The 27,902-nt window shown below is 42.5% G+C and overlaps 2 protein-coding genes across 4 annotated transcripts in view; one reads left to right on the plus strand and one right to left on the minus strand.

Moving 5' to 3' along the window:
* greb1l (GREB1 like retinoic acid receptor coactivator) overlaps positions 1-12,894 on the minus strand; it is a 41,753-nt gene extending 28,859 nt beyond the window's left edge. For both annotated transcript variants that reach the window (XM_070974721.1, XM_070974720.1), the window contains exon 1: positions 12,828-12,894. The gene's annotated coding sequence lies outside the window, so the exon portion shown is untranslated. The remainder of the gene's footprint in view (positions 1-12,827) is intronic.
* Positions 12,895-15,416: 2,522 nt separating this feature from the next.
* The window catches only part of rock1 (Rho-associated, coiled-coil containing protein kinase 1), a 28,878-nt gene continuing 16,392 nt past the window's right edge, over positions 15,417-27,902 (plus strand). For both annotated transcript variants that reach the window (XM_070973805.1, XM_070973803.1), the window contains exons 1-2: positions 15,417-16,283; positions 26,452-26,533. In XM_070973805.1, coding sequence (XP_070829906.1) covers positions 16,191-16,283; positions 26,452-26,533 — 175 coding nt within the window. In that variant the 5' untranslated portion in view covers positions 15,417-16,190. The remainder of the gene's footprint in view (positions 16,284-26,451; positions 26,534-27,902) is intronic.

A 27,902-nucleotide genomic window follows, 5' to 3' on the forward strand; every position in this document is an offset into this window, starting at 1 on the left:
ATGGCCTGTCTTAAATAGCCCATTTAAAACGGAGATAATGAGTAAACCCAGCATTTTCTTTGGCCTCAAAAGACACCGTGCAAAAAAACAAAAGAGTGTGGATTGAATGCTTGCCCGCCCCCGAGCCCATCCTTCACCGCTACATTGAGCTCCCGCTTAAGTCCGTGACAAAGGGGAAGTATCCCTGCCACCGCCACCTGAGGAAAGACGAGTCACATGATCAGCTGTGGGGGGTTCTGGGAGATCCTGGGCTCGGAGTTCTTGAATGTAGGGGGAGTGGGGTTCTTCCTTTCTTAAGAGCGCCACAGCTTTGTCTTAGCTGACTCAGCAGTCGCCAAAGACCTGATGGTTAGAAAAGGGACCCTACATAACTTCACAGATTAGGACGGCCTCCACTTGATGAGGCTGTAGTTAAAGTTCTGCAGACGAGGCTCAACCCGCCAAATCTAGAGATGAGAGATGAGCATCAGGTGGGGAGGAAATACAGCAACAGAGGTGCTAATTAGCACGTCTGACTCTTATAATAAGAAAACAATCCTGCAGCTCAACTGTCAAAAAACAAAACAAGAAAACGAAGCTGCCACCATGTGAAAATTCCCGCAACAGAATTCCCTTTTCTACCCGCCTCACGTGAGCTACCTGACGCCAAGGGTGTGAGGATTCGCACTGTTGTTTACTATCCGGGTGGCAGTCCACGGCTCTGATTTCCTTATAAAAGCCCCGCAAGCTTCTTCGAAAACCCCCTCCTCCCGCTCCTCGGGACTACCTGCTGGGCCCTGAAGTGCAAATCGGTGCTAGTGAGGATAGCAGATGAGCTAAGGTCATTCATGGCTTTCCAGTGGGCCACACAAACAAAGGCAAACATTCCAGCTGAATGCCATTGCTGAAGTCGGCAGCAACAGAGAGAAAGAGAGGGAGAAGGAGACAGAGCAGGGCTCAGTGGAGATAATAGCCTGAGGGAGTGTGTGTGTGTGTGTGTGTGTGTGTGTGTGTGTGTGTGTGTGTTCTAGAGGATTATCTGTGGAACTATAAAGTGGGGTGAACCAGGGTTTAAGGCCCGGTGTGACCAGAGGGAACGGGGGCAGGGTCCAGGGCCTGAGGAGGGGTGGACAAAAGGAGCATTTGGGCAGATGAAGAAGTCATCATCATTAAGCCACTGGAAGTTTACTGTCCAGTTATAAAACTCATTTCAAAATTAGGGGCTAGGGGGTGCGTGTGAAAGGGCAGTGGGGCTGGGAAGGCCTGCGAGGGGCTGGAAGGCGGCGTAGCGACTCGCCGAGGAACTGTAGGGCTAATTCATTAGGGGACAAGCTGGCTTTGTGTTAACACTAGGTTGATTGGAGTGGTGACCTTGCCACACACTCTGGCCCAGCGGATGGGTTTAAGGGCAAGGCATTTAACCTTAAACTAAATCTCCACCACGGACAAAGGCCAGCATCACTTAATGGCACAGGCCGACCAAGCGGATAACTGAAGGCAGCACAAACGGAAAACAAGTCTTGTTAAGAGCAGCCAGTTCAACAATTAACACTATTTTACAGTAAAAGTACGCAATGTATATCAAAGCTAACATTCCAGCATGTTACTTGGAAGACGATGTTTCTTGTTGCTGCTAAATAAGCAGCAGTCATTGAGTTGTGCGTAGGTTTTTATGCATGGAGTTAAATGATTACAGCCAAAAGATGTTTTAAGTTTTTGCATACACAGCTGGAAGCAGACAATGTCCGGCACCTTTGCTTGGAAAATCACTGGAACAATGAATCAATTGACAAAATAGTGAGAGATTTCTGTCGATTGAATAATCAATTAATCAGCTAGTTGTTTCGGCTCAACTCAGAATAATGCCTTCCCGGAGGTTTTTTGAGATAGCTGACCAAAACGACTGGATGAGTGCTTGTTAAAAATGCTTTTGTGTGATCACAGTGAACACACATGTAATAATTCTCTCCTGATTTCATCCTTTGCAATGGCTAAAATATCTTTATAAATGCAAACTCTAAGCTGATGGGCTTATTTTAGGTGTTTGGGCCACAAAAAAGGTCAAATTCCAGGATGTCTTGGCAGTTCTTTGATAACATGATTGGTAAGCCGAGAGATCAGTTCTTATGGCCGTTATCCCTGACAGAATAAGTGAATGAAAGTGAAGGACGAGTGACAGTTTACAACGCTGTTCATGACTGTGTAATAAAATGAAGGCCTGTCAGTGAACCCAATCTGCATTTTACAACGCTGCCGGGTTGAACGCCAGTTCACCTAAGTCTGAACAACAGGGAGAGACACAGGACCCTAATGCATTTATGGACTTATTCAGGGAAGTCATATTGAATAAGACAACAATGAGTTCTATTTCATACTGTAAAGCTGTCAGTGGCAGCGGTCAAACCCCGGTCAATGGTAAAGGGCACGATGAGGGAAGGAGGAAAAAAGCTTTAAAACATGAGCAGGATTTAAACTGGTCAAAATGCATTCACATGTTTATTCCAAGACTGGAGCAATCATCCCTAACCTCGTATGAAACTTTCAAGAAAATTAAACTTATTACACATGGGCTACTACCTTATCCCATTCTGAGATAGAAGCTGATCCTCCACCATCACCACAGCTTCCTCTAACATCTGGTCCACACCTAATGGTTCATCCCAGAGCAGATCTTTGATGATGGTTGACCAGGCCTTGTCCCGGCCATAAACTGTTGTTTAGACAGGCCTATTTGTAATGGGGTGTAAAAAGAGAGCCATGGATCACGTTGAGAGGGCCAACGCTATCAAAACACTGGCTCTTATCAGATGACAGAACAGCAAAGAGGTCAGGTTCTGTTTCCAGGAGCTGCCTTGAGCTGCAGTCCACCCTGCCTCCGCATTACATGTCAATCAAACTGAGGAGCTGAGCATGTGATACTGCTGGGGCATTTCAGAGACCATCGCCGCGTCAGCGAACATTTCAAATACATCAGGGCTTCATATTGTGTGGCATTTTTAAACATCAGCACCATTACGACACCTCAGTTTTGGTATCAATACCGAAACATAATGTATGTTTGACAAAATAACCTCAACTTAAGATCCATTTATTAGCTTCTTTTGAGCTTTCAGCCACATTTTACGCTCTTCATCAAGCATGGAAGAGGCAGGCTCACATATTACCATGAGTGTATCATGTGTGGAACGTTGGTCACATGAGAACAACAACCAATGTGTTATGGACAACACTGAATTTCAGCGTTCTGTAATTTTCCCCAATTATCTCCAAGAAAGTTTCTTTGAAAGAACTATGTAACGTAGAGCTAACTGCAGAGAGAATGAGATGTGAGATCAAAGAAAAGTTCCATATAAAGCCAACAAATAATGAATTAATTTTATAATAATTACTGGAAATAGTGTGCTTGTGTATGTAAAAACATTTAGAAAAGAAATGTTCCTGGATAAATGACCAAAATTATTAACTAAATGAGGAGATTTTGAGCCTTTTCATTTTCAATGTTACAAGCACATTTCAAAAGTACTCCAGAGCTGAAACAATTTGTCAATTAATTCATGAATCAATTAATCATTTTAAGCCCATTTTATAAGAAAAAAAAATGCAAGATGACACCTAATTTCATCTTGTCAAATATCAGGATTTGCTGCTTTTCTTTATCTTATGCGAAAGTAAACTGAATATCTGTGGACTGCTGACCAAACAAGACATATGAAGGGATGAAACTGAGATGGACATTTTATTAAGTACTTCATTAACTGATAAATTAATAAGCAGATTAACCTAAAATAGAAAATAGCAAATAGTTGCACAATTCATTAGAAACGTAGAGGGCATGCTAAAGATAAAGACATCCATTGTCTGCGTCTGAGGCTCTTCACTAAACATTTTGGATACCTTAGGGAAGGAATAAAGGAATAAACATAAAAGGCACAGATACAAAAGAGAGGCGATCCACTTAAAGTTCAGTCAAAAAGCTTCCCTGAAAAGTTCCCACAACTGACACACTAACTCAATTACGGCCACGCAGGAGCTCTCATGGAGAGGCCATAAGAAAGAGGTCTGTTGTGTTTATCAGGCGTCCAGAGAGAGATCCACCTTCACAATAGGACCTCTCCTTTCTTTTCCTCCCTGAAAAAAGTCTCAGCCACCTTGAATCCATTTGAGTGACACCGCGACAAAGAAGCTCCTTAATGTCCCGACGAAGGAGCCTCCTCCCCCTTCCCTCAAAACTTCCTCACCGGGCGATCAGCTGTATCCATCATGCCCCCTCTTCCTGACCCCGGGCGGCACTGCTGCATCAGCAGCACCCCACCCCCCGTCACTCTCTTGCCACATCTCCTCCATCACCCCCCACCCTCCCGATTAATAAGCACCAGGTTGCCATCGGTGACAGGACCCACACTTCAAATCCCATCAGTCCTCCTTACTGCAGCAAGAGCCACAGCATCAGCAGGACTCCTTTTGTCTTTGCGGGACAATGGAAGCAGGGCCATCCTTTGTGGAGGGCTTGACCCCACACACAAACCTTGCTGAAAATGAAAATGTGACAGTAAACCCTATTCAGGTCTGGTGTACTTCATCCTGCACCGATCCCTCTGAGTGATGAGATACTTAACTAACGGGCAGATGTGATCATTAACACAGGGCTCCTTGGAAAATGACCAGGCAGAAGTAATATCTAATAAGTCACTTGGGTGCAAAGTGATTTTGAGTAACAAGATGAGAAAAATACATTCTTCTGTCTTTTCAGTCATGTTGCTTAAAACAGCCAGGATGCTGAAGTAAATGGATGAGTGGGTCATTCAAAGTGAATTTCAAAATGTTCCTACTTAACAATCTTGCAGCAAAGCGCGGATAAAAAAGAACTGCTTATCATACCGACACAGAGCAAGTTTGTCTAAACCACAGATTCAGTGATTCATTCATTCATTCAATCACTCTGGGCTGAGAGAGAGAGACTTTTCTTATCAAATCAAGGGATTCTGGAGGCTCTGCAGTCAGGAAAACTTGCGACAAAACAGACAACATACAGATGGGGGACAAATGAAAGAAAAAACTAAAATATAGCCACGCTGAGGACGGCTGGGCACAGATTCTTTCCCTCGGCTGGTGTTTTAATGATGAAGATGGAGAGCTCCATCAGACATGCTGCTCTAAAATATCCAAACTGTGACTCAGCTGGGTTTAGATGAGGTGATTACAAAGGCCACAGCAAATGTTTCGCCCCATTTTCATTTTCATCATTCAGCATCCTCCATTCCCCGTGTGGGCTTCTGCATTTATGTTTCTCCACCCATTTGTTCAGGGTTTTCCTGTCCTTTGTCACCCTTCTGTAAGCCATTTTAAGAAAAGGACTGAATGCAAATAAAAGACTGTGCTGCCCTTTGCTTTCTATGTACTGTGCTGGTTGTGCTTGGGCTGCAAATGTGCACAGAGAGGGAATGAATAAAGCAAAAGGGAAAGAGCTACATGAATGACCTACAACGCCACAGAGGAACGCTGAGTCCTCGCAGCAGAGGGCTGGGTCTTGGTCACCGTAGCCTTGGACAATCTATGACAGCCTATGGAAAAGCCTTCAGCTACAGAGCTCTCTATCCCCCACAAACCCTGGCAGCATTGGCACACGCTGACCTTGTGCTTCAATATGAAGAGAGAGGGAGAGTGAGAGAGAGTGAATGTCCTGTGTGTGTGTGTGGTGTGTGTGTGTGTGTGTGTAAGAAGGGAGAAATGGGGGCAATACATGTAGGCAAAGGCAACGATGCTGCTGTGGTGAAGTGAGAAATCTGGCTACAAGCCTGACCGCTTCCAGCTATTGTTAGCGCACTTCCTGCTCCTTCACAACAACAACACCAAAGACAACGTTTAAAATTAACCACACGCATCAGCTGGAACTGCGATAAAAATCGTACACTTATTACAATTAATCATCTACCATGAGTGGCATTTTAGACGACTTCTAGAAATCTAGACACGAGTGCATCACCAATATGAGACAAGTCTCTATTGTACTAACTCAGTATACCACTAGTTGTCTCACACAGGTTGTGGTTTTTAATCAAGGACAGAGGATTTCTGAAAAGTGTTGGAGGACAGATTAAAAGTAAAACGCAGATTTAGCAATAGATAGAGAAGCAACATGGTGATGAATTACTGAAATAATTGTATTTGCCAAAAAAGAAGAAAAAAAACTGACCCTCGTAGAGGAGGCCAAAACGATGAAACTAAACCTAAAACCCATGAACTTTCCTTCAGACTGTTGCACTATGATCCAGCCCGAGGCACAGCACACACTGTACTCTTTAAAAAGAACACGTAAGCTGAAACATTCATTTCTGTACTACTGTTCCACAGGGGTTGGCATCTGCACAGGGGGTGGCGGTGGTGGGGGTGGGGGTGGGGGGGGGACAACAGTACACCCTGTGAGAACACACTGTTCCACAACAGTACTGTGCAAGAAGGGATTCTCAGCTGGATGCTTTCCAGGTTTCAATGGCAAGAATGAGGATATACTATTACTAAGTGCTGTCTATGGAGTCGTATGCACACTTTGCTCTTCATGTGCTCACACTGATGTAACGGAGCCCACAAAAAAAATCCACTTAACGCCACCATTCTGCTGTGACTCCATGCAATATGCAAGGACTCAGGCGTTGGAGTTATGAGCCTCATTTGTTTATTATGGCTGCATATGAAAGAGTTCAATTCATCAAAAGACTGAAATTCCTCCTTCACCCTGACATGCCATCACTCCCCTGCAACTGTGGTAGAATTTGTTTATGCAATATGCACTGCTAATTCCTGGAAGTGTTTGGACAGTAAGTATCCTGTGAAGGTTCAGGTCATGGTGACCTGTAACATTAAAATAACAGGATGCGGGATGTAATCTGAACAATTGTAATTCTGACATATCATCTTGGCTGCAGGATGATGACATGCCTCCATGTGGGCACCCTCCCATAATGTCGGCACAGAAGCCCTGTGCATGTGTGTGTATGCATGTCTGCAGAAGTATATAAACAAAGACAGGACAGAACTTTAGTGCTGAACATCTGTAGTGATAGCTCATTGAATAAAGTCCCGCTCTGGCTGCCTCTGCTACATCTTGTCGTCAGTGTCCACAACACGAACACTCAAATGCACTCTCGCTTCATGGCGACCCTTTGACTTTGCTCCGGACACGCTTCCTGACGAACGACTTGTGGCCACGTCCTGATAAGTTCATTCATTTTTTCTGTCGGGGAGCTAGTTCAGCTTTGATCTGGGGGTGGGAGGACGGAGAAAAAGAGCACCATGGGGAACACATTTGGAGCTTTTAACTTCTTATGACTTTTTCAGCTGTCTATTTAGATGCCTTTACAAAATACTTTGTGACAGTGCCACGAAGGGAGTTAATGAAAAGGAATAAACTTCAACTTCTAGACACAGAGGATTTTGATAAACTGGGGACTGGGTTCAGTGAGTTTTTGGGTTAGTCAGCCAGGAGATCCAGCGGTGACAGATAAGAACCTGCCTTGCATGTCAGAATCAGAGATAACTAACAGGACAACAGGAAATGCCATCTACCGGGGTCGTGTTCCACTCACGCATAAATGTGTATACACACCCACGCACACACAACGCATCCCAAGCCTCCCTGACAACAAAGAGCTGGGTGTTCAGTCCAGTCTTTTTGGCTGTACTCCCTAGTACTGCATGTCCTACCTTCCTGATTGTAAGTTCCTTTAATCTGCACTAAGAGCCACATTAGCTGAGTTTAAAGGAATTTCATCCCCACAACCTTTCCCTTTCCCCTCCATTCCTGAGCAGGCAATAAACGCTGAGGCGTGAAGTGGACTCACACCCAACAGCACAAATTCATGGTCAGACATTTAGTGGAGAGGAGTTTTCTTCTAGAATTAAGATACAGAGTTAATGAATTGCCTATTACCAAATTTTCCTTTTCCATAACAACACAAGCTGGTTCCCAGGTCAAAACTACATAGTAATGAGCATGAATATTTTTCATCAATGCATATTTTCATTGAATAAATTGTCCCTGTTTTGTAATCAAAGGAAATGAAACAAGATAAATGTGACTTTTGAGGACACTACAGCCAGTGAGAGCCAACAACGAAGAGGCAAAAGGCTAAGTATTTTCAAGCTGTGTCAGCTACATCTTCATCTAATATGTTGTTTAAATTGATTTTCCAGCTGTGTGTAGCTCCTCCATTTACTTTGCGTCCAGGATTCTAGAACAACGAGGCTGCAGCTAACTCACTGTAATATTCAATTAATCTGTTGTTATTTTCCCAGTTGATCGTTTATTCAATGAGACGTCAGAAATGTCCAACCAAATGTCAAAAACCTCAAACCAATCCCTCTGCTATCACAGAAGAATCAGAAAATGAGACTCTGGGGGATTTTTGTTTAGAAAAGTACTTAAATGATACTAATTTATAATTGAAATTGCATCTGATTAATGTTCTTGATTGCTTGATTGATTAATTGACCAATTGTTTCAGCTCTAACCAATAGCACACATCAGTTGAATTAATCCTGTTTTCGGACACATTTGAGTATACTTCTGCCTCATGTGACGACACTAAACTCTTAAAAAAGAAAGAGCCGGGGGGAATAAAACAAAATGAAATAATCGTTCCGCTTCCTGCAGGTGAAACTAAGATATAACAGCTGATGGTGGAGGGCTTTGAGGAGGAAGCCCCACCCCCACCAGAGGGATCAATGCACATAAATGGAAGAGGTCACAGACCTTTGACATCTCCTTTCAGCCGGGGGAGGGGCAGAGACCTCTGTGAGATTGGCTTTAATGATCCAATTGTCAACTGTGTCATGCACCTTCATACAGTACATACAGATTGTCTCACTTTTTGCTCCAACCTATGCACCCTGCACCTTTAGCGCATGTCCATTCCCTACGCTGTCCAGCCACAAGTGTGACGCTCGGGTAAAAAGCCCCGTATCTCACTCGCCGTCTGCATCCAGCTGCCTTGCTTCACTCTTCATCACTCCCACATCTGTTTTAACCTCCTCTCCCATCACTTGCCGTCCTCAGCCTCCCCTGCTCCTCTCCAGACTTTATCTGTGCTTTCCCTCCCTTTCATGCTGCATTTTTTTTTTTAAGAGGGCTTTGGTGACTTAAAAGGCCAAGGCAGGAGAAGAGGAGCGCTTTCTAAAAAGCCTTTGATGCATTTTTCTCTGTGGAAATCATCTGGGCAAAACAGCAAGAAGCAAAACATCACATGAATCTAAAATTCTGGTTTTGGATGAATAAGTGGTTCAGGGTAGTTAAAGCAAACCATTCACATGACCGCTTTTGAATAGATACTCATTTCACCACATGCACATCTAATTTTCTGCTCCAGAAAGAAAAACATATAACCCCAGCACCACCATTACAGCCTGTAAATGTTGCTTTCTTTAATAGACACAAGTGAACATGGTGTTCCTGGTATTCTTCAATCTCAATATAGAAGGGCAGGTTCAAAGTTTACAAGCATCCATGTGGAACACACCTCTTTCAAAGCACACAACTGAATGATGCTGACTTACATTCGATGCTGATACTGCTAAAGCAATGAACAGATCTTGGTACGAATGCTAAAATATCTTGCTGGGTAGTGAAATGAAACCCCAGTTTCTCTGTGATTTGTTTGCATTTAATATACACATTTGAAATGGATCTCTATTATTTCTGACAGTGGTGAAATGTATACATTTACTCATGTTAAAAAACAGATATTCAAGTTTCCATTTACTTATACTTCAGTATTTCTATTTGATGCAAATTAATATTCATACTCTATACTTTCTATTACAAAATATATGATCTATATATGAAAAATTCTGCATTCTTACAGATTACAGCAGCTAGAATTAGCTTCACCTCCAACGGTTACGACATTGAAATGCTGATTAGACATTAATTCAAAGGTAATAATAAGAAAATAATACAAGATAGAGGCCATATTTTACATAATGAATATTTTTAATTTGATATCTTCACTACATTTTGCTATTACTTTCTTATTATGTGCTTTTGCTTGTAATTGAGCATTTTGAAACTACTGTATCGCTGCTTTGAAAAGACGGTTCTGACTCGTGCCTCCGCAGTTTGATGAATGATGCCTATTTTGAGGACCACCTGTTTTCTGGATCCTCTACCACTGCGCTCAGAAAAAGAGGGAAACAATAGCACTGATCTGCGTGGTTGGGATTTTGTACCATCTGTACTCCGGATCAGAGAGGCCCACAGTCACTAAGAAGTGATTCTGAAAGGATCAAGAGAAGCATCTGCCTGCTTAGCTGACAAGCCCCAGTGGTGTGTTTGTGATCTGAACGTGCACTGCGAATCATCTGAGATGCTGTTTTTTTTTTTTTATGTGAAAGATTCTTCCTCACTGATCAATCCTCAGGATGATGTGTTTCAGGGGCAGAAACTGAAACCTCTTTGTTACTGACTGGATTGGTAATCAATTGTTATGTAGGCCTTCCTCTGTTATGACACTAAATACAGATCCGAGCGATCTATCACACGCTAGCTTGTCATAACAGAGAGCATTAATTAGGGAACATGTGAACGAAAAACACTCGTTTTCAAAGGAACATCTTCTTTTTTTCCCCCCACGGAAAATAAAACAGAAACACTGAGGGCCAACTGAGCAAACACAAGGCATGACAACAAAAGAGGAGTCCTGATGTGCTCCAAATGATACTGAGGGAATAATGAGAGAAAATAAATCAATCTGTTACCTTGGTGACAATTTGCCTTATGTACAAATGGATATGAAATAGTCATCTGTCCACAGCTTGGAGCTTTTTCATACCAGAAAAGACATGATGCATTTTTGGAAAACCTCTTTGCCTCACAGCAGGTCGTGTGCACAATAAAACAACTGCGGATGAGCTGATGGGTAAAAATAGAGAGGGGACCATTATCATAGCCAGAGAAAAAAGCCTTTGCAGCCGGCTAAAAAGATGAATTATTATTTTAAAGATTGCAGCTTTTGAGGATGAGCCATAACTACATCACCTTTTCTTTTCGAATTTTGGTTAAGCTGAATTTTTTTTCTCAACAAGGAGAGGGCCCACATGTGCGTATATCAAAGTGTACAAGAAAAGGGAAATAATGACGGTCTGACTGATTTAAGCAACAAACATCTGTTTTCAAACTATAACCAACTCTCGTGCAGTGTTCCCAGAGCACCACAGTCAGTCACAAAGTCACAAAGAAACTCCCCACTGGCAAACCTCAGCAAGTCACGGCCTTCACAAAGCATCCTGGGACGGAGATGTCTCCTTCAAGGCTAAAGAGAGAAACCTGTCCGAGCGCAGGAGTGGTGTCAGGGGGGCCTTACTTATCTCCTCTCAGATTAAGTCCCAATTGTTCGCTCGGAACAAAGACAGCCAGTGAGGAAACCAGCCCCCCAAGGGCCAGATGGTCAGCGTTCAGAGCCCCATGACCCCTCCAGCCCTTGCCCTCTCTGACAGGGCTGCGCGTGCTCCGGGCAAGACAGGCCACCCAGCAAATTCACAACCCACAGAGCATAACCTCATGTGATACTGTACTACCCGTCTGACTCAAAGCCACGTTTCTCTTCAGCGGATGGTTTTATTTTTTTAGGATGTTTAACCGCAGAGGAAAACCACGAATATCAGATATGATAAATCTGCAATTAACAGCAACAATTAGGCAATATTTCTTATCATGCATGCAAATGTTTTAAAGCAAAAATGGGTTGCTTTATCATGAAAAGCTGTTCAGTATTCCAGTATCTTGGGTGCCTGGTAAGATGGACATGCTCTGCTGTAGTGTAGGACCTTGCAACGTGCATGTAATTGCCCTTAGCTCTAATGGCATTTTGAAAGTACAGGAGGAGGCAATGGGGACATGAGGAATGCAACCTTTGGGACATGAAACACAAGCCCTTAGATTTGATGTGGTCAAGACAGACTGGTTTGCCTGTAATTACAATGACAAACCACCAAATACATCTCCCTGTCACCCTTATCTGATATGACTTTATCTAAGCTGCTGAAGCCTGTTTCAACACGGAGCCTTAGGCAACTGTGACAGTGTTCAGCAGGCAAACGTGTAAACTAGTCGCCTGTTTCCAGACATACTTCACATGACTTTGTTAACGATGATGAATCAGCAGCAGGGACATTTTCGACGATGAAAAAAAAAATAAAAAATAAAAATCTACATTTTGAAGCACCGCAGGCATTTCTTAAAATACCCGTAAGATCAATGATTTGAATGGCTTTCTTTTCTGCTGCAGGTTTCACTAAAGTTTCACCCTGACGCTCGTGTTACACTGCGAAATAGGTCAATTAAAAGGCTAATTAGGCGCTCGGATGTAGGAGAGTTGCACACTCAAATGTGGCCGAGCATCACTGACAGCCACGGCGTTAGGCAAGGCTTGTTCATTTGCGTAAACGTGCGTAATGTGCGCAAATAAGACAAGAAAATGAGAAAACACGTTATGAAAACGTTATTCTTTTATGCCTTTTTTTTCTTTTTCTTTTGAGCACTCAAACAGGCTTACTGACAGTCTTACGAATTGATTACACCCAATTGCCCGTAGTCATACATTAATTATACCTCCCTCTCAAACACCCTGTGCGGTTTCTTCAGCAGCAGCTTTAATGCCGCATGAAAATCACTGATGAAACTAACTTAAAGTCGCATATCTCTTCCAGCCCCGCTGACGGACCCACAGCAGGCTGCGGGGCGACCATCCTCCGGAGAGCGTCAACAGCCCTAATCCGGTCACTACTATGCTTTCTCGTGACATATGAGCGAGATTTAAGCGAGGGTGAGGGCACAGAAACGGCGCATGCATGCCTACCTTGACCCACACGGAAGCGGCTCTGTGCGTAAATTCGCTTCCCCGGGCTCCGACAACACCACCACGGCCAGCAGCTCGGCTTGCTCTGCTCAGCCACAGCTGATCTGCGCACGGCTACGGAGTCGCCAGGTGACGTCAGGAAATTACCGTACGCACCGTTTGGTTCAGAGGAAGGGAAGAAAAAGTTCAGATCAGCTTGTTGCTCCGCTGAGAGGACAAAAACACACGAGAGGAAAAGGAACTGGTACATGACAAACTGTCCCGAGCATGCAAGCAAAGTGAAAAGAATGAATGAGTCATTCATTCAGGCATACATAAGTGGGCAAACACGCAGTACATACATGTTGGGTCTCTACATAGCGTACGCACACCTCCAAATATATATGCATACATACCTAATAACAACAAATATACATAGCAAATATTATTATTAACCAACCTATAAGTAATATTTTAGTTTTAAGGTGCAGGTACAGGCCTTAACTTGTGTGATGTTTCTCTCAAAGAAGCCGAATTAAGCTATAGTAGTTCTCCAACTTAATGATTTCTAAGGTTAGAACAACTCCCTCTGTTGGCAGAAATACAGACCTGATGCATTGATTTCCGGCTGCACAGAAAGCAGCTTTACCAAAAGGGCATGTACATATTTTTTTTTTTTTTTTGTCGAGATGAACTGATATGATTTTAAATGGGATTTTCCAAAGAGAACGCGACAGCAGGTTCAGTTCATATTTCAGTTCCATAAAGACAAGATCACAGGACTCAAGTTTTTTATTAAGGCAATTCAGTTCTCACAATAAAAGTTGTAGAATACCGCCCTCTTTTGGAGGGCATGCTGAATAAAGAGAAAAGACAACAAAAGTGTGATATAGTGAAAGCCTTACACGTGTCATCAATAATAAATTCAATATTCTTACATATTTTAGAGGGAATGGTGTGCTTCATTATTACTTATAACAATAGTCAATGCAGGCTATTGAGGGATTAGGAAAGCAGAAGGCAGAACAAGAAAATATAATATGGTCCAGAATCAAGACCACTGGCAGCCCATGTGATAAAATAGAAGAGAATAGGACAGGCACTTCAGTTATGGCCCATACCAAGAGGACTCATAGGAATAATTACAGCTACCCAGAGGTTAGTGAACATTTAGTTATTTGGGAAGTCACAGTGAGATCCAGCCATAATAAAGCTAAGTCATAAAAAACAATCATCATAGACAACCGCTCCAAACAAGTATGATTTCATCCCATATAGATAAAGGAATGTCTCTAGGCTCATTTTGTCTTGTACTTCCTGCCAGTAGTAAGGTGTGCAGGGCTGGAATCCAGTCTTTGCCAATACAGAGGTGGTATGAGGAACTTTTCGAGTGAACAGATCCTGTGATATGGTGTCATGGCTGTTTACTTTAAACTCAACTAAAGGTGTTAAATAGCATGCAGATTTAGACAGCATGGCCTAATAAATGAAGACACAGGCATGCTGATGCCTTTTAGATGTCAGTGATGACCATCTGACCTTTTCACATAACTCACAGGGGTGAGGGTGAAAGCTGTCCTGGATCACAGTATGAATGGAACTGTGATAAATACAATTGCCTAGAAAACAGTCGAATAGAGTGGAGTATAACAGAATACAATGGACTACTCATTTATGGTTCAGAACCAAGAGCACGTCAAACCCAGATGGATAATTATAGATAATTAACACTTCATAGAATAGAGCAGAATGGAATAGGCTATTTAGCTATGAACCAAAACCAGAGCATACATGACATATTAATACTCTACATTATTTCTATGGGTTACAGTCTGTAACTTATATAAATGCTTTACATCACTGAAAAAATTGAATAGTATAGAACAGAATAGGCCATTTAAATATGATACAGACCCAATATATGTAACCCAGATGTATGTTACATCACTGAATAGAATTGAATAAAACAGAATAGAATAGTTGATTTTGGTCCAGACTCACATCTACGTGACTATTTTTTTTTTACTCAACAGAAAGGTTTAGGGGATTTAATTATGATCCAGAAACAAGAGCATCTCTAGCCTGTGTGAACAATTTATCAATTACAGTATAGAATAGAATAGAATAGAATAGAATAGAATAGAATAGAATATATTCTAGAACCAATGTTTGTAACCATATGAATATGTTACATCACTGAATAGAATAGAATAGGATAGAATAGCACATTTGATTTTGGTCCAGAGCCAAGAGCATTGGAAATCCACATGACTAATTTTCATTACTCAACAGAAGGGTAAAAATAGTTATTATCCAGAAATAAGAGTATTTCCAACATGTGAACAATTTATTAATTACAGAATATAATATCACTGATTAGAATCGAATCGTATCGAAAAGAATAGAACATTGAAACTTTGGGAAACTTTAATAATGAATATTGATTTTTTTTTTCTTATCTTTTTTTCTTTTTAATGTTTTCCTCCCCCTCTGACTGTAGCGTTTCAAACTGAAAAACTTGTTCAGCAGCAACATGTTGCCATCGCTGTGCGTGAACTCTTTGAATGCGTCTCGGCAAGGCGCATGCGCAGTACTTGACATTTTGAAGTTGCTTCTCCGGGGTGTTTGAACAGGAAGGCGGACATGTTGGTCAGGCTGTGGGAGAAAATCGGGCATCGTCTGCTGTTTTTTTTTCCGAAAACGAACACAGAGTAAAACCCCGTTTATGTGTCTTCGAAGTGAGAGTTGAAGGCGTTTGGACGGGAAACGGTCGACAGTCAGTGACAGTGCACGGGAAGCAGCGGAAGGACTGCCGTTAAACGTTGTATCGACTCGGCGTTTAAAGTGATCGAAATTTGGAAGAAGCAGAAGTTTTTTTTCCCACCACTTCTACTTTTGAGCTGTCATATTCTATTGTCGTTTTCTGCAAGGGCCTGGAACAGCAATGGGAACGGGCCTGGACTAACCTTCCCACAAACTGTGCTTTTCAAATAGACATTACTTTCAAGTTTTAATTGCCTTTTGTTTGGATGCACCAACATTTTAAGCCCTTATCCTCAGTGGCATCCTGCGGAGGCTGACTAATCTGTCGCCGCATTTATCTTTTGCCACTGAAGTTGTTGGCCACTCGTACTGGGAAACATCTTACGACTTCGAAAATGTGGCTTTTGTACATTCAACGCAACCTTAAACGTTTCATCGTTTGTGAAGACTCGAGGAGAACGATGTATTTTCTTTGAAGTGCGGTGTAAAGTTCACACGAAGAAAGGAACATTTGGCTAGCTAGCTACAGCTGGCTGCTAAAGCTAGCTAGCCAGCACTCTGCCTCGCCAGTGAGCTGTTTTTGTTCACAACCCAACATCGGGACTGAGTTTAACAGCAAAAATGACTGCCCGGGAAAGTATGGAGGCTCGATTTGAAAAAATCGATGCCATGTTGAAGGACCCAAAGTCAGAAATAAACACGGATTGTCTTCTGGTAAGTTTGTAGCTTGCTAGCTGGCTAGGCAGCTAACGAGTCAACCGTTTGGGGTCAGGCTACTCCTTGGAGCAGAAATTCTTTCCGAGACCAACAAGTCGTCTTAATTGTCACTGAAGGAATGTGCTGATTTTGACGCCGACAGGCCTCTTTGTCTCATACACTTGATCAAGTTCAAACACCCGTGTGCCTGATCGTATATGCATTAACGATTTGCGAGTAGCAATCAATAAGAAGTCTGAAAGTCTTGTATTCTGTCGTCAAACGCTGTATAAAACCCGCAGCCAAAAACAACGTAACTGTCATTTCGAGCAGTTGCATTGATGGTTATCGGTAATTGTGCTGTCAGTGCTCGATAACCAAGCTTCAGTAGAGGAGTTTAACTAATTAGAAAGCAGTGGTAACTAAAAGAGGCTGACAGATGGCAAGCGTGATTCTGTTCTCCACAATGCAGGCGCACTTTTTGAAATACTGGGTCCTTAATTAGGCCAGATGCAACAAATCGTGCTGTGAAATCTGCATTGGTTTCTGTCCACCCACCTCAAACTGATAATGGCCGTGATGTCACTAGTGTCCTCTTTTCTATCATTAGGAAGTGGGTGGTTAGGTGTGCTGTTCTGTTTAGATTTACTTATCTAGGCTTCATTTTGAAGTGATAGACTGCCTGCAAGCCTGTTGAAACCTGCAGGCCTCCAGCTGCATCGGTACACCTGTTGGCTGCCTGCTTCCTGTCTATGGGGGGACAAGTCATGAAGTGACTCTCATATCTAAGGAAAGAAGGCGGCTGCTGCCACGTGCTAAACCCTAAAGCAACACCTTCATGGGTTTTTATTACACGCGGCAATCCCAGGAACTGACTCACCGTGGAGTAGATGCCAAGGGGATGTTGTGTCAAGTGTTTGTTGATGTCAGAAGCCTTTTCGACTTGGGTGACAGTGGCACTCAGTGTTTTTACAAGGATTTGGCTGTTTCGTGACTCAGATGTATCATGCGATGAAACCTAAATTCATGTGCGTAATTGGATGGAACATTTTGACCTGAATTTCCAGGGACTGACCTTGGGACCTACATTTGTGTCTGCTGGTCGGTACGCCTGAGCTTTGCCTAGGGTTCGCTGCTTTAATTAGCAAGGAGGACTGGTGGTTCTGGGTTCTTATATGAAGTAGTTTCATTGTTTATCAGTTGGGTAGTAGTTTCAGCGTGTGTTAGGCTCATACAATCATAGTCTTTGATTAATGATTATATGATATGGCATGTATTAGCAGGCAGACAGACTTGCCAAGCAAAAGGACATCAGGGTAGCTGTTTTGGGAAGGGGCCCTGTCCTTAAACCCTACCCACACACCCAGCTCAGAGTGTTTGTGCATAGCTGTCTTTTGAAAAGAAAACTTGCTTAGTCTTTATCACCTCCCATCCTGTTACAGAAAGAGGCAATTAAACTCACCTAAAAGTGCACACACTCATGCATTTTTAATGGCAAAAAGCTGTGGGGACTGTTCCTGCTGGCAGCCACACACACAGGGGTGTTGTTCCCTCTCTTTCCCCTTTCTGCAATCTCGCCTGATCAATGAATGGAGGCCTTTTGCTGAGGCTCTTTGCCACCATGCAACTCCACCCACAGCTTAATAAAATTCCATGCTAATCAAATAACCTCTTGTCTTTGACTGGCCTGGAGTTCCCTGTGTGTCCCAAAGCCATTCTGCACGTCTGGAGAGAGTTGAGAGCAGGCAGGCAGCTCTGAGGTAGCTGGGTGTGGGCTCTGCTCTCTACCCATAAACCAAAATTATGTGGACTGAAGACTCATGTTTCTGAATGCCGTGAATCAGGACATTTAACTCATAAAGCAGCCAACATGCTTGGCTATGAGTAATAGCTTCCATCAGAATGCACAATGCAGGCCTTTTACTGGCCATGTTTCTGTACCTGAGTCTTCAGCTGGCATTGCTTTCTGCCTAAAGCCATAGCCCTGTTGGGGTTATTCATTTTCTCCCATAGAAACCTGGTCTTGGTCTTTGCTGTGTGATGGTGACATTTGGCCTGCACCTTACCACTTAGCCCTGGGCTGGCCTATTGAGCACAGTATTCCAACCCTGTCCCCCTTATCTTCAACCCTAAATAAATCTCGCTAGGAGAGAAGAGCGCCTTATCTGGGTGGGCCGCCCCCTCCCCAATCATTGTGCTCTAGACAAGCCTCTAAGAGCCAATCTGAACAGACAGAATTCCTGACATTGTCATGTGAAAGCTCACTGACACTAAGGGTGTGAACATTGCCCATATATGCTTATTTGGTAGCAACAGTCAACATCTTGCATCAAATCATTATATCGAATCATGTGTCTGGATTGAACATACTCACCTTGATTGGAGTCTGTGCAAGTTAGCGTGGAGGAAATGGTGTGCTCGTCAGTTTATGAAAATACTGAATAGAAATTCCGAGTAGCTTTTTCACTTCAGTGGTAGTCCATCGTTTTTTGCCAAATTACAACGACTGAGTAAGTTGATATGTTGGAACTTGTTTTGCAGGGACATTGCGTCTGTTTGAGATATATAAAGGCCTCCTTGCGCAGCCTTTGTTCTTACTTTAACACTTGGTGTGCATTAGCATCTGTCTTTTGATCCCTCTTTCATCTGTTATTTGGACTCATAATCTGTAATAAGAGTAATTACAGGAAACGGCAAGGCTAGTAAACCCTATTTGTAGACAGCGATTGACTGTGTGAATGCTGCATGTACATGTCAGGTTGGATGCTATTATTTCCACGCAAGTTAGGCTATTATTAAGACTTATTAGGTAGGTTGTAGCTAAGAGCTAATTTACAGCTGAAGAAACAATTGCTTTATAAATGAATGGGTTAAAATCACATTTGCAGATTAACACCTGTCAGTATTTGCCACTCAAATCAGATTTAGCCCCACAACAGTATCTATATTGGCTTATTGAAAAAAGTGCTTATTACCTCTTATGTCTTCATAAGTAGTCAAAGATGCTGTGTGGCAAAGAAGCTATGGAATAACAATTGCTAGTGTAAAGCCTTTTACTTTGGTGAACATTGTTTTGCAAGCTAAATTCAGCCCAGTTCTAAGAGTTTAGGTATTTAAAGGAAGCTTATCATACAGCAACACTAGGGTCTACTGAAAGCTGGCTGTGAAGAACTTTTTTACCGGCAGAGACAGCTCTAACTTTCAAAATAAGAGTTATGAGAATTTTATTTTTGATTTTGCTGGGATGCTTCCTGTTTGCCTTGCATTGTCATTCTGCTAAGGCCCAGCTTCAGTAACAGCCAGCGTAAAGTCAGTGCAGAGTTCCTGCCCTTGTTCTAAGAACCATTGCCTTTAATGACCTGCAGTGTTTTGACCTGATAATGCAGCTGTAGTCTGTGTTTGGTTCAAAACGCAGAGACAGAAGGAAAGCATTGTCAGTCAAGGATACTGTATTTACACTACATGACATTTTTACTGGGTGAACCTGAAAGTTTTTACTTGACTTGTAACCCAAAGATTTAATAGAATCAAATCATATGACTTTTGAATCAAATCATTTGACCTCATGTTTGTAATTTTGTACTGGCCTGTTATCATTATTTGAAGGACCATTCTGAGGGTTTTCTTTGTTTGTTTCTGTGAAATTGCGTACTGCATATCATTTGATTAAACGCAACAATAGCTGTGAGCATTTATTAACGCATGCTTTAAGATTCCAGGCAGCCGTTGTATTCAGGTTATGCCAGTGCAGTTCAGTCACGTGCCTCTGCCTTGTTTCGTCATTGACATATTAATTCAAAAGAGTGTGCAGAACATACTGTACCATGCTTCATCACATTTGATTATTTTCATCTTTTATTTGGGACTTTCATACAGATAAAAACAACTGTTTCACATGAGATGAGGACAAGGTCATGCCCGCCCTGAATATACAGCAGACACACTAAAGCAATTTGCTCATGAACCCCTGACAGTGTCCTCAGAATCAGGACTGGACATTGTCCAGAGTTGCCGTTTCACGCATGTAGAACATTTGTCCGTGTCAGATGCCTTCTCATTTTTCTGAAGTACTCTGTTTGGTTTAGGCAAAAGCTTTTGTTTGGATGGCGCCTGGGTAGAGCTGCAGGAGGAGAACTCATCTGTAATGATGCCTGTTTTTGTGTTGATATCAATTCTACATGTATTTGGATGTATCTGCAGTGTCAGTGAAAGAGTGGAAAGCAATAAACGTGTAGAAAAGAGTACAAAGCAGCTGCAATCCATGCAGTGGCATCAGCGCGTCCACTTGCTCACTGTGTAGCAGGGTAGCATTACATACATTACATTAATTATGTGATAATTGAGACAGATATGTAATATTGGTGTGGCATGATTTCTTTCTTTGTTATGTTTTTCTAAATTCTCATCGGGGTGGATTACCTACTTCAATCATTTATCAATTCTTCACATGTTGACTTTCATAGCGTGCTGCCTGGACGCAACAAAAGCGCTTCAAAAACCTTTTGTATGCTGTGGAAAATAGAGAGCAACTACGCAGTCTACATGCAATTTGTAGTTAATCGGCTAGAATACTGAAAACTACTAGTTTGGTCCTTTAATGATAAATCTGTATTTGTTGCGACGGTTATAGTCAGCATTTGATCCATCCCTATTGTCAGAAAGGTTTGGGGCTGTCAGTTGTAAACTGCTCTCCTCAGCTATTCAGCTATGGGAACAACAATTGGCTGAGCTATTTGTAGCGCTGCATTCCCTCAACTGACTGATTATGTGCAGGAATGCATACTCAAATGATCTAGTCTTTTAATAATGGAGCACTACGGCGTTTGATTCACCCACTGAACTTTACATCCTCCTGCTTTTCTATTATGTTGTTTCTTCAGGGCTGCAGTCCCAGTTAGTTTGTCACACAAAGGAGACTGTGTCCAGTAAAGATGGTCAAAGTGAACTCAGTTGAGGCGTAACTATACAGGCACTCAGAGCAAGCCACTGCATATGTCTGGATATGTTTCCAAAACTATCGGAATTTCACGTTTGGGTGTGAGTAAGAGTTTAAGTAGTTGCATGATATGAGTGTATTTACATTTCCATAGTCATACCTTAGTCTGAGAAAAACACGTTGTTACAATTGTACCGGTTCTCCCATGAAACCACTGTCCCCGAGCACTCCGTAACAACTGCTTTCTGTATGAAGCTTTAGCAGCAATACGTGTAGGTTAATTCGGAGGATTACTGCTACCTGTGAATGTGGATTGGATTGGAGTCATTGTATTTTGGCAACTGGCCATGTTTTGTCACTGTTGAACTCTCATCTACTAGATTTTAAGATGTATGGGATCTGTTCCGCTATGGCCAAATGTTGTGTCTTGCAATGTTAAGGAAACATAATACTTCATGTATTCACCCTGTGATTTGGATCCTCTCCAAAGTTTATTGTGTTCATCCTTGGCCCATGCTACACCCTTCCATTTATTTTCATGAAAATTGGATCAGTATTTTTTCTGTAATCCATCTGACAATCAGACAAATGAACCAAACAGAAAAGATAACCTCCTCAGTCAAGGTAATAAGGTAGTTATTTTTTGGGGGTGAGGTCACAAATCCTGGCCAGAGCAGGCAGGACAGCAGAGTTTTTCTTGTGAATTCAAAGCTCGGTCAGTGGAAACTCGTGAGTGCTCTCCACTGTTGGAATAACTCAATTATATTTTGACATGAAAGCATTTGTGACAGTGATTCTCGCTCACTGGGACCTCATAAGGAAATGGAATGCCCCTGTTTTGCCACCCCTGGGTTCACTGTCACTGCCATTTATCCAGTAGAGTTGTTAAGATATGCAGTCTTTCTAGGTAAGTGGGATTTCCTGTCAGTAGATATTATGTACAGTAGGAGTGTTTCAAATGTGAATCTCTCAGTGGTGCATTTCAAAGTATACCAAAAGCAGATGGATTAGTTTTCCATTTCTACCTGACTGCCTGTACCTGAAAGGTAGCCCTGGGGAAGCAGTGTGGTATTTTGTGCTTTGAACCTTTTGTTTTGTATGATCACATTTTTGTTTACCCTGCCGCAGCTTGCAGTGGAACTGCCTTTATTTGTATGGCAAACTGAATGGCTGCCTGCACAATCTCTCACATGTGGAAAGCATATTGTCTTGAAGAGGTGGCAGAAAAGGAAGTGAGAAGTAGGGCTCGACTCAGGCCAGTCCACATGCCTTGTGCTGGCATGCAGAAAGGGATGATGTGGCTGAGTCTCCCATGGAAATTTTAACTCAGACTTTAATGTCTGGAAAAGAGCTTGTGTGTGCGTGTGTGTATGTGTGGATTTCACTCCCCTGAAGCTTAAAGAAATAATTGCCATATGTAATGTCAACCACTGGCTTGCGCGTTTTGTAGAACTATACATTTTTTAACATAATTACCACGTTTCATTAATAGGGCGATGAGATGTTTTTTCACGTTATTATTTAGTAGTCCCGGGGATGTGTTGCCCTCTGACTGAAGCAGCATCAGCAGAAATAGGATAACATGGAGTCCTGCGAGCTCTTGGTTTGTTTTCCCAGCAATTTTTTTTTCTCTCCCTCTCTTTTTTTTTTTCCTCCCCCAAGAGTGCCACATAATGAAACATAGCCTGTGGACTGCTACCGCCCAGTGCTTGTAGCGCCGAGTGAATAAAGGTATCTCAGAGGCTAAAGGGTACATCCATATACACAGAGAATTTGTTGTTGTATTGCTATTTATCTGCATGACTGCAGAATTTCTTTTATTTTGAGCTATTTTTTGAACAATGACGTCTTCATCCTTCAGCAGACAGAAAGTACTGAGCCATTGGAAATTTCAGCGCTGTAAGAAGTGTGGTAGAAGTGCTTACCCAGGAACAGTTTCACCTCTTGAAATTGGTCTGAATTACTAGCTAAAAAAGAGCTTTGTCAGTGATCCTGGGCCATCAGCCTCATATTTGTTAGCGTCATCTGGAGCTGATTTTGGGCTGTGCCATGTTGATGCTACTGGCTGCTCCATCTGGCTCAGCGGCAGAGTGGTCTGATAGCTGAAGCCAGATAGTGACAAATGATGTTTGGTTGCTAACCCTCAACCTTGATGATTACAAGCTAGTTAGCAGAGGAGAGGTTATTTATTTTTCACATTTATATATTGAACTTGATGACCCTGCCTCTCTGTTTGTGTGTGTGTGTGCGCACGTGCGCGTGCAGTGTTTTAACAAAATTCAGATATCACAGATGAAAATACTGATACACTGATGTGTAAGGCATTCAGGTACTCCTCTTAGAGTTGGCCAGTATGACTATATATATCATATACTGTGAGACTACACATGTTTGTCTAAAGGCACCATATTGTGCTGTGATAATATATCTGTGTGGCAGTTGTGTTTTTCCATCAGCAGTATTAAATATGCTGGAATAGCCAAAAACAGACACTGTATTCATCAGTAGTTTCTCAATTGGTTTTCCAGAACATCTACAATAACAGTAGAGACGTCATTACAAACAGGATGGAGATAGAGGACGTAATCAGTATTACTCCTAACATCTCTGCATCTCTGAAAACAATTCGACTCAGCACCTTGATGCGGTCCCTGTTTCCATGAAGACAGCTGACACCACTGCAGAGATGCAAATGCTGATATTCAAACCTTGAACAGTTGCGGCTCACACACCAGTGCAGTGCTACACGCTCTTACTGCTTCACATTGCTGATTTAACATTGGGCAGTTCCTTAAATCTGCGTTGTTCTTGCTTCTTTTTTAACCTACAGTGTGATTTTTGTTTTTCCCTCCCCCTACTAAACCTGGTTCTTTTGTCACACTGGCGTTTCAGTAGAGCGCTCTTCTCATGGCTTGTGATGTCTTCCGATTTTTCTTTGTTTTTTCCTTCATTTGTTCTTCTGTTGGACTTGCCAGCCCCACATGCACCAGGCCGCCGCTCCCTCCTCCTTTCCGTCATACTGTAGTGCTAGGCAGTAGTGCTGATTGAAAATGAGGCTCACTCTGTGTCTGTGTACTTGGGATGGATTTTTTTTCCTCCCTTCCTTCACTTTTTGTTGAGAACTTGTTTGGCCACATACCTAAAATAGCTCTCTGACGTGTACAGTCCTGTTAAGGAATGTTACTGTGGCTGTCCAGAGTTCTCTGTGGCAGGAAGTTATGCAAACGTGCATTGCTGAGCACAGAGCCTTGTGATTAGGGTCCTGAAGGACTCGGTTCTTAGCTTCCCCCCCCCCCCCCCAGTGCAAGCTGGCTGGAAACTGTATGGCCAACAAGGCCCCTTTTCTCTCCCAGCCTATGGTCTGTCTTGTGTAAATTCTTCTTCCTGAAAGTTGACTGCAAGCTTTTTTAAAAGCTGAGTAGATGATGGCTCTCAGCTCAGCCATGTGTGTTGATCACAACCTACCCTCTCATTAATTTCCCACATTCTGTCCCTGTGAATATCTACGCTGCTTTTGTTCTTCCCACAGCCATTCTTCACCTCCCATTTTTCCTTTTCTCCTCCCATCTGCCTTTTTCCCTGCATCCACCCATCCCGTAGGGCGCTTGCTTTTATATGTCTCATGGGGGGGGGGGCACGTCTCTGACCTCCACTGCAGAGTTACTTAAGAGGATTCCTCGCTTCATCTGAGCTGCTGATTCACCATGTGTCATCATTGTTTTGCTCAGAGATGCAAAAAGAAATCTGTCACTATTCAACAGATCATTCATGATACAGGAAAGACAAGATTCTTGTGATGACAACGAGTTCAGAGATGATCTAGCTTATGTCAACAAGGGAAGTAAAGTTGTTTACTTTAGATCAGATGAAATATTTATCTATGACCTTTTGAAGAAAGAAAATGTAGGCTAGGTGACCCGTGGCAAAGTGTCTGAAGATGCTCAGTTTCAACATCTGGCTTGCACCCGCTAGAGGGAACGCATAACAGTATGTTGTGTTCAAGTGCTTGTGTGCCTGTCTTCTTTCAGCCATTGTGGATTATGGAAGATTAGATTAAATCCCGCCTGTAGTGCTTATGCTCCTGCCTAGCCAGAGCCAATCTAGCCTGCACTGTATGTTTGTAGCGCTTTAAATTCCAATATTGTAGCTGTCACAGCATGATTTGAAATGGTTATTTATTATGGGTGTTTTATTTATTGACTCCGTCATTCTTAACCCCATTTACGTAGCTAACAGTTGTCATAAAAGGGGTTCTCTCGAGGGTCAGGAACTGGTGAGGTGGGAGTTACTTCTGTCAGTTCAGCGGGTGTCGCAGACACAGTTTACCTCACTGTATTTTTACTGTTAGGCACCACCCTGTAGCCTCAGCCATCAGAAGGTGCTTTGTTTCCTCATTTGCTTTTATTAGAAACTTTGTGACCAGGGTTGGAAATTTTGGTCATCCAGCCAAACTCTACCCTTTCCTTGCTTTTTACATCATCCGTTTCTCATGTAAAGACATTGCAGCAAAGCATACTCCCTTTCACAACGTCCGTGTTTGCCCGCTGACCTCGAGGTTTTCCAGCAGAACGGCTCATAAACGTGTCTCTGGTCAGCAGCTGACTCGAGCCTCCAGATGTAACAACCTGTGTCAGAATGCGTATGCTCACATGAGCAGATGTGCACTTTCATCTGTATGGCTATCACTAACATAACCTTGACAACAGTAAAACCAGACACAGTCTCCGTGGGTCTTTTAGTAGTTGTTCAGTGAGGCTGCGACCACTTATATGAGTGCTGGAGATGTCAGTTTGGCCTGTGCAAGCATTTGTTTGAAGCACGCATTTAAAGATGCACTGCATGAATTTTAAAGAGTATTCTGTCCGCATTTAAAGGGGTTTACAATACTGATTTAGACCCATCCATGGCAGGCAACATGCAAGCCATGTTTTGAGGCACCATTTAAGAAACAACTGCCCTTTGAGATCTTTCAGTGAATCTGTTCCTAATTGCTTTAAGAAACTGTGAATGTTTACAGTAGCACTGAAATCCGGATATTTGTAATAAGATAAAACCCTTGCAGACATTACTGTAATCCAGGCTGGAAGCTCATTTCTAGCTTTACTAAGAAGTCTGTTCAAAGCTGTTCTACAGAGACCAGCAGCCCGACAGGACACTGTTTGCTTTTACATGTTGTCTGTAATGTGGTGGCAGTAGTAGACACTGCAGCTTTGTTTGCCTGCATGTTAACCCCTTGTCCTCTCCCCTCAGGATGGCTTGGACGCACTGGTGTATGACCTTGACTTTCCTGCCCTGAGGAAAAACAAGAGCATTGACAACTTCTTGAATAGATGTAAGTAAGCTCACATCATGCTTTTTCCCCTCCTGTCCGCCTTTAACGTTGATCTGTCCGTGTCTTTCACTTGGACCATTTGTGTTTGCAGACCCTGTTACATATGTGTATCAGCCTAGGCTCAGAAAAGAAGGCTGTTTTTGGGTCACCGCCTCTATGTGGGCTTGGACACAATAGGTGTCTGCTGCTTCGTGTCCCCAACAAAGGGGCTTTCATAAATGGCTGGTGACCCACATGATGCCTATCGTGATGGCTTCTCTTTTTCACAGTGCCCTCAGACTGGGGAACCCCCATAACTATGTTTAGACAAAACATGACAAAATACCAATTAGAAGTTTAGTCGTGAGGCTCAATCTATTTTTCCTTTCCAGATCTAGTGTAACTACCCAATTTGTGGCATTTACATTTCCAGGAAATCATGTTACAGTGTTTACCCCACAGCCCAGCAATGTCAGAGGTGGGGGCAGGGCATCAGGATTGTATTTTCATTTCCAGAATTACATATACATTACAACATGTAATTTAACCAAAACACCTCTGACCAAACTAAACTAAATGGAAAATCCTTACTCTCACCGCCTCCGTTATAACAGTGCATATTCTACCTCCCTTTGTGGCATTACTTTTCATTTTCCTTGGTTTCTCAAGGATTTTTTTGTCCAGTAAATGTACCTTGCAATGAAATCTATTGAGATCTGTAATTCATGTGCACTGTGCACTTGTGATCGGGTAGTAACGATTTTCATGGGGGAATGCTTGTCGCTTTGTATGCACTGTGTACTATATGCTGTGTAAGTGCACAGATTGTTGCATGTGGCCTTATATCACTAGGTCTGCAACACAAAGTATACTGATGCATGTTCCAATAATCATGTACAAAATCTATTTAGTTGTCACTAAATTAGCAGCCTGCCTTAATGAGACATGGCTTGGAGGAGATCTAAAAGGGTTAACGGTTCATTTCTCTCCATGTCGTGACTTTTCTTGAATGTGGCTTTTAAACATTTTTATCAGTTTTAGGAAAACTAATACTCACCGTTTCATATTTGATAATCAACCCAAGCTACTGTAAACCCTTGGGCAAAAACTGCCATTAGGCATCTCCTCAATTACTCTTGGTACAATACTTTTGTGTATAGCAGCCAAGTGTTGGAAATGCATTGATGGATATGGACTAATGGACTAGCTGTCTTGTGAGACACTGGTCGTCAGTAGCATGCATTGCCTGAAGGGCTCTTTACTCTGAATTCTCTCCTCCATGCATTGTGCTCTGCACCCTGATCACCTCAGCTGACTTCGTAACTCTATGTATGCTGGGACCTACTGGGAATAATCCTCCTCCACCCCCACACACATGCAAATACAAACA

Source organism: Chaetodon trifascialis, chromosome 11 (assembly GCF_039877785.1).
Source record: "Chaetodon trifascialis isolate fChaTrf1 chromosome 11, fChaTrf1.hap1, whole genome shotgun sequence".
In the NCBI taxonomy this organism is placed as follows: domain Eukaryota; kingdom Metazoa; phylum Chordata; class Actinopteri; order Chaetodontiformes; family Chaetodontidae; genus Chaetodon; species Chaetodon trifascialis.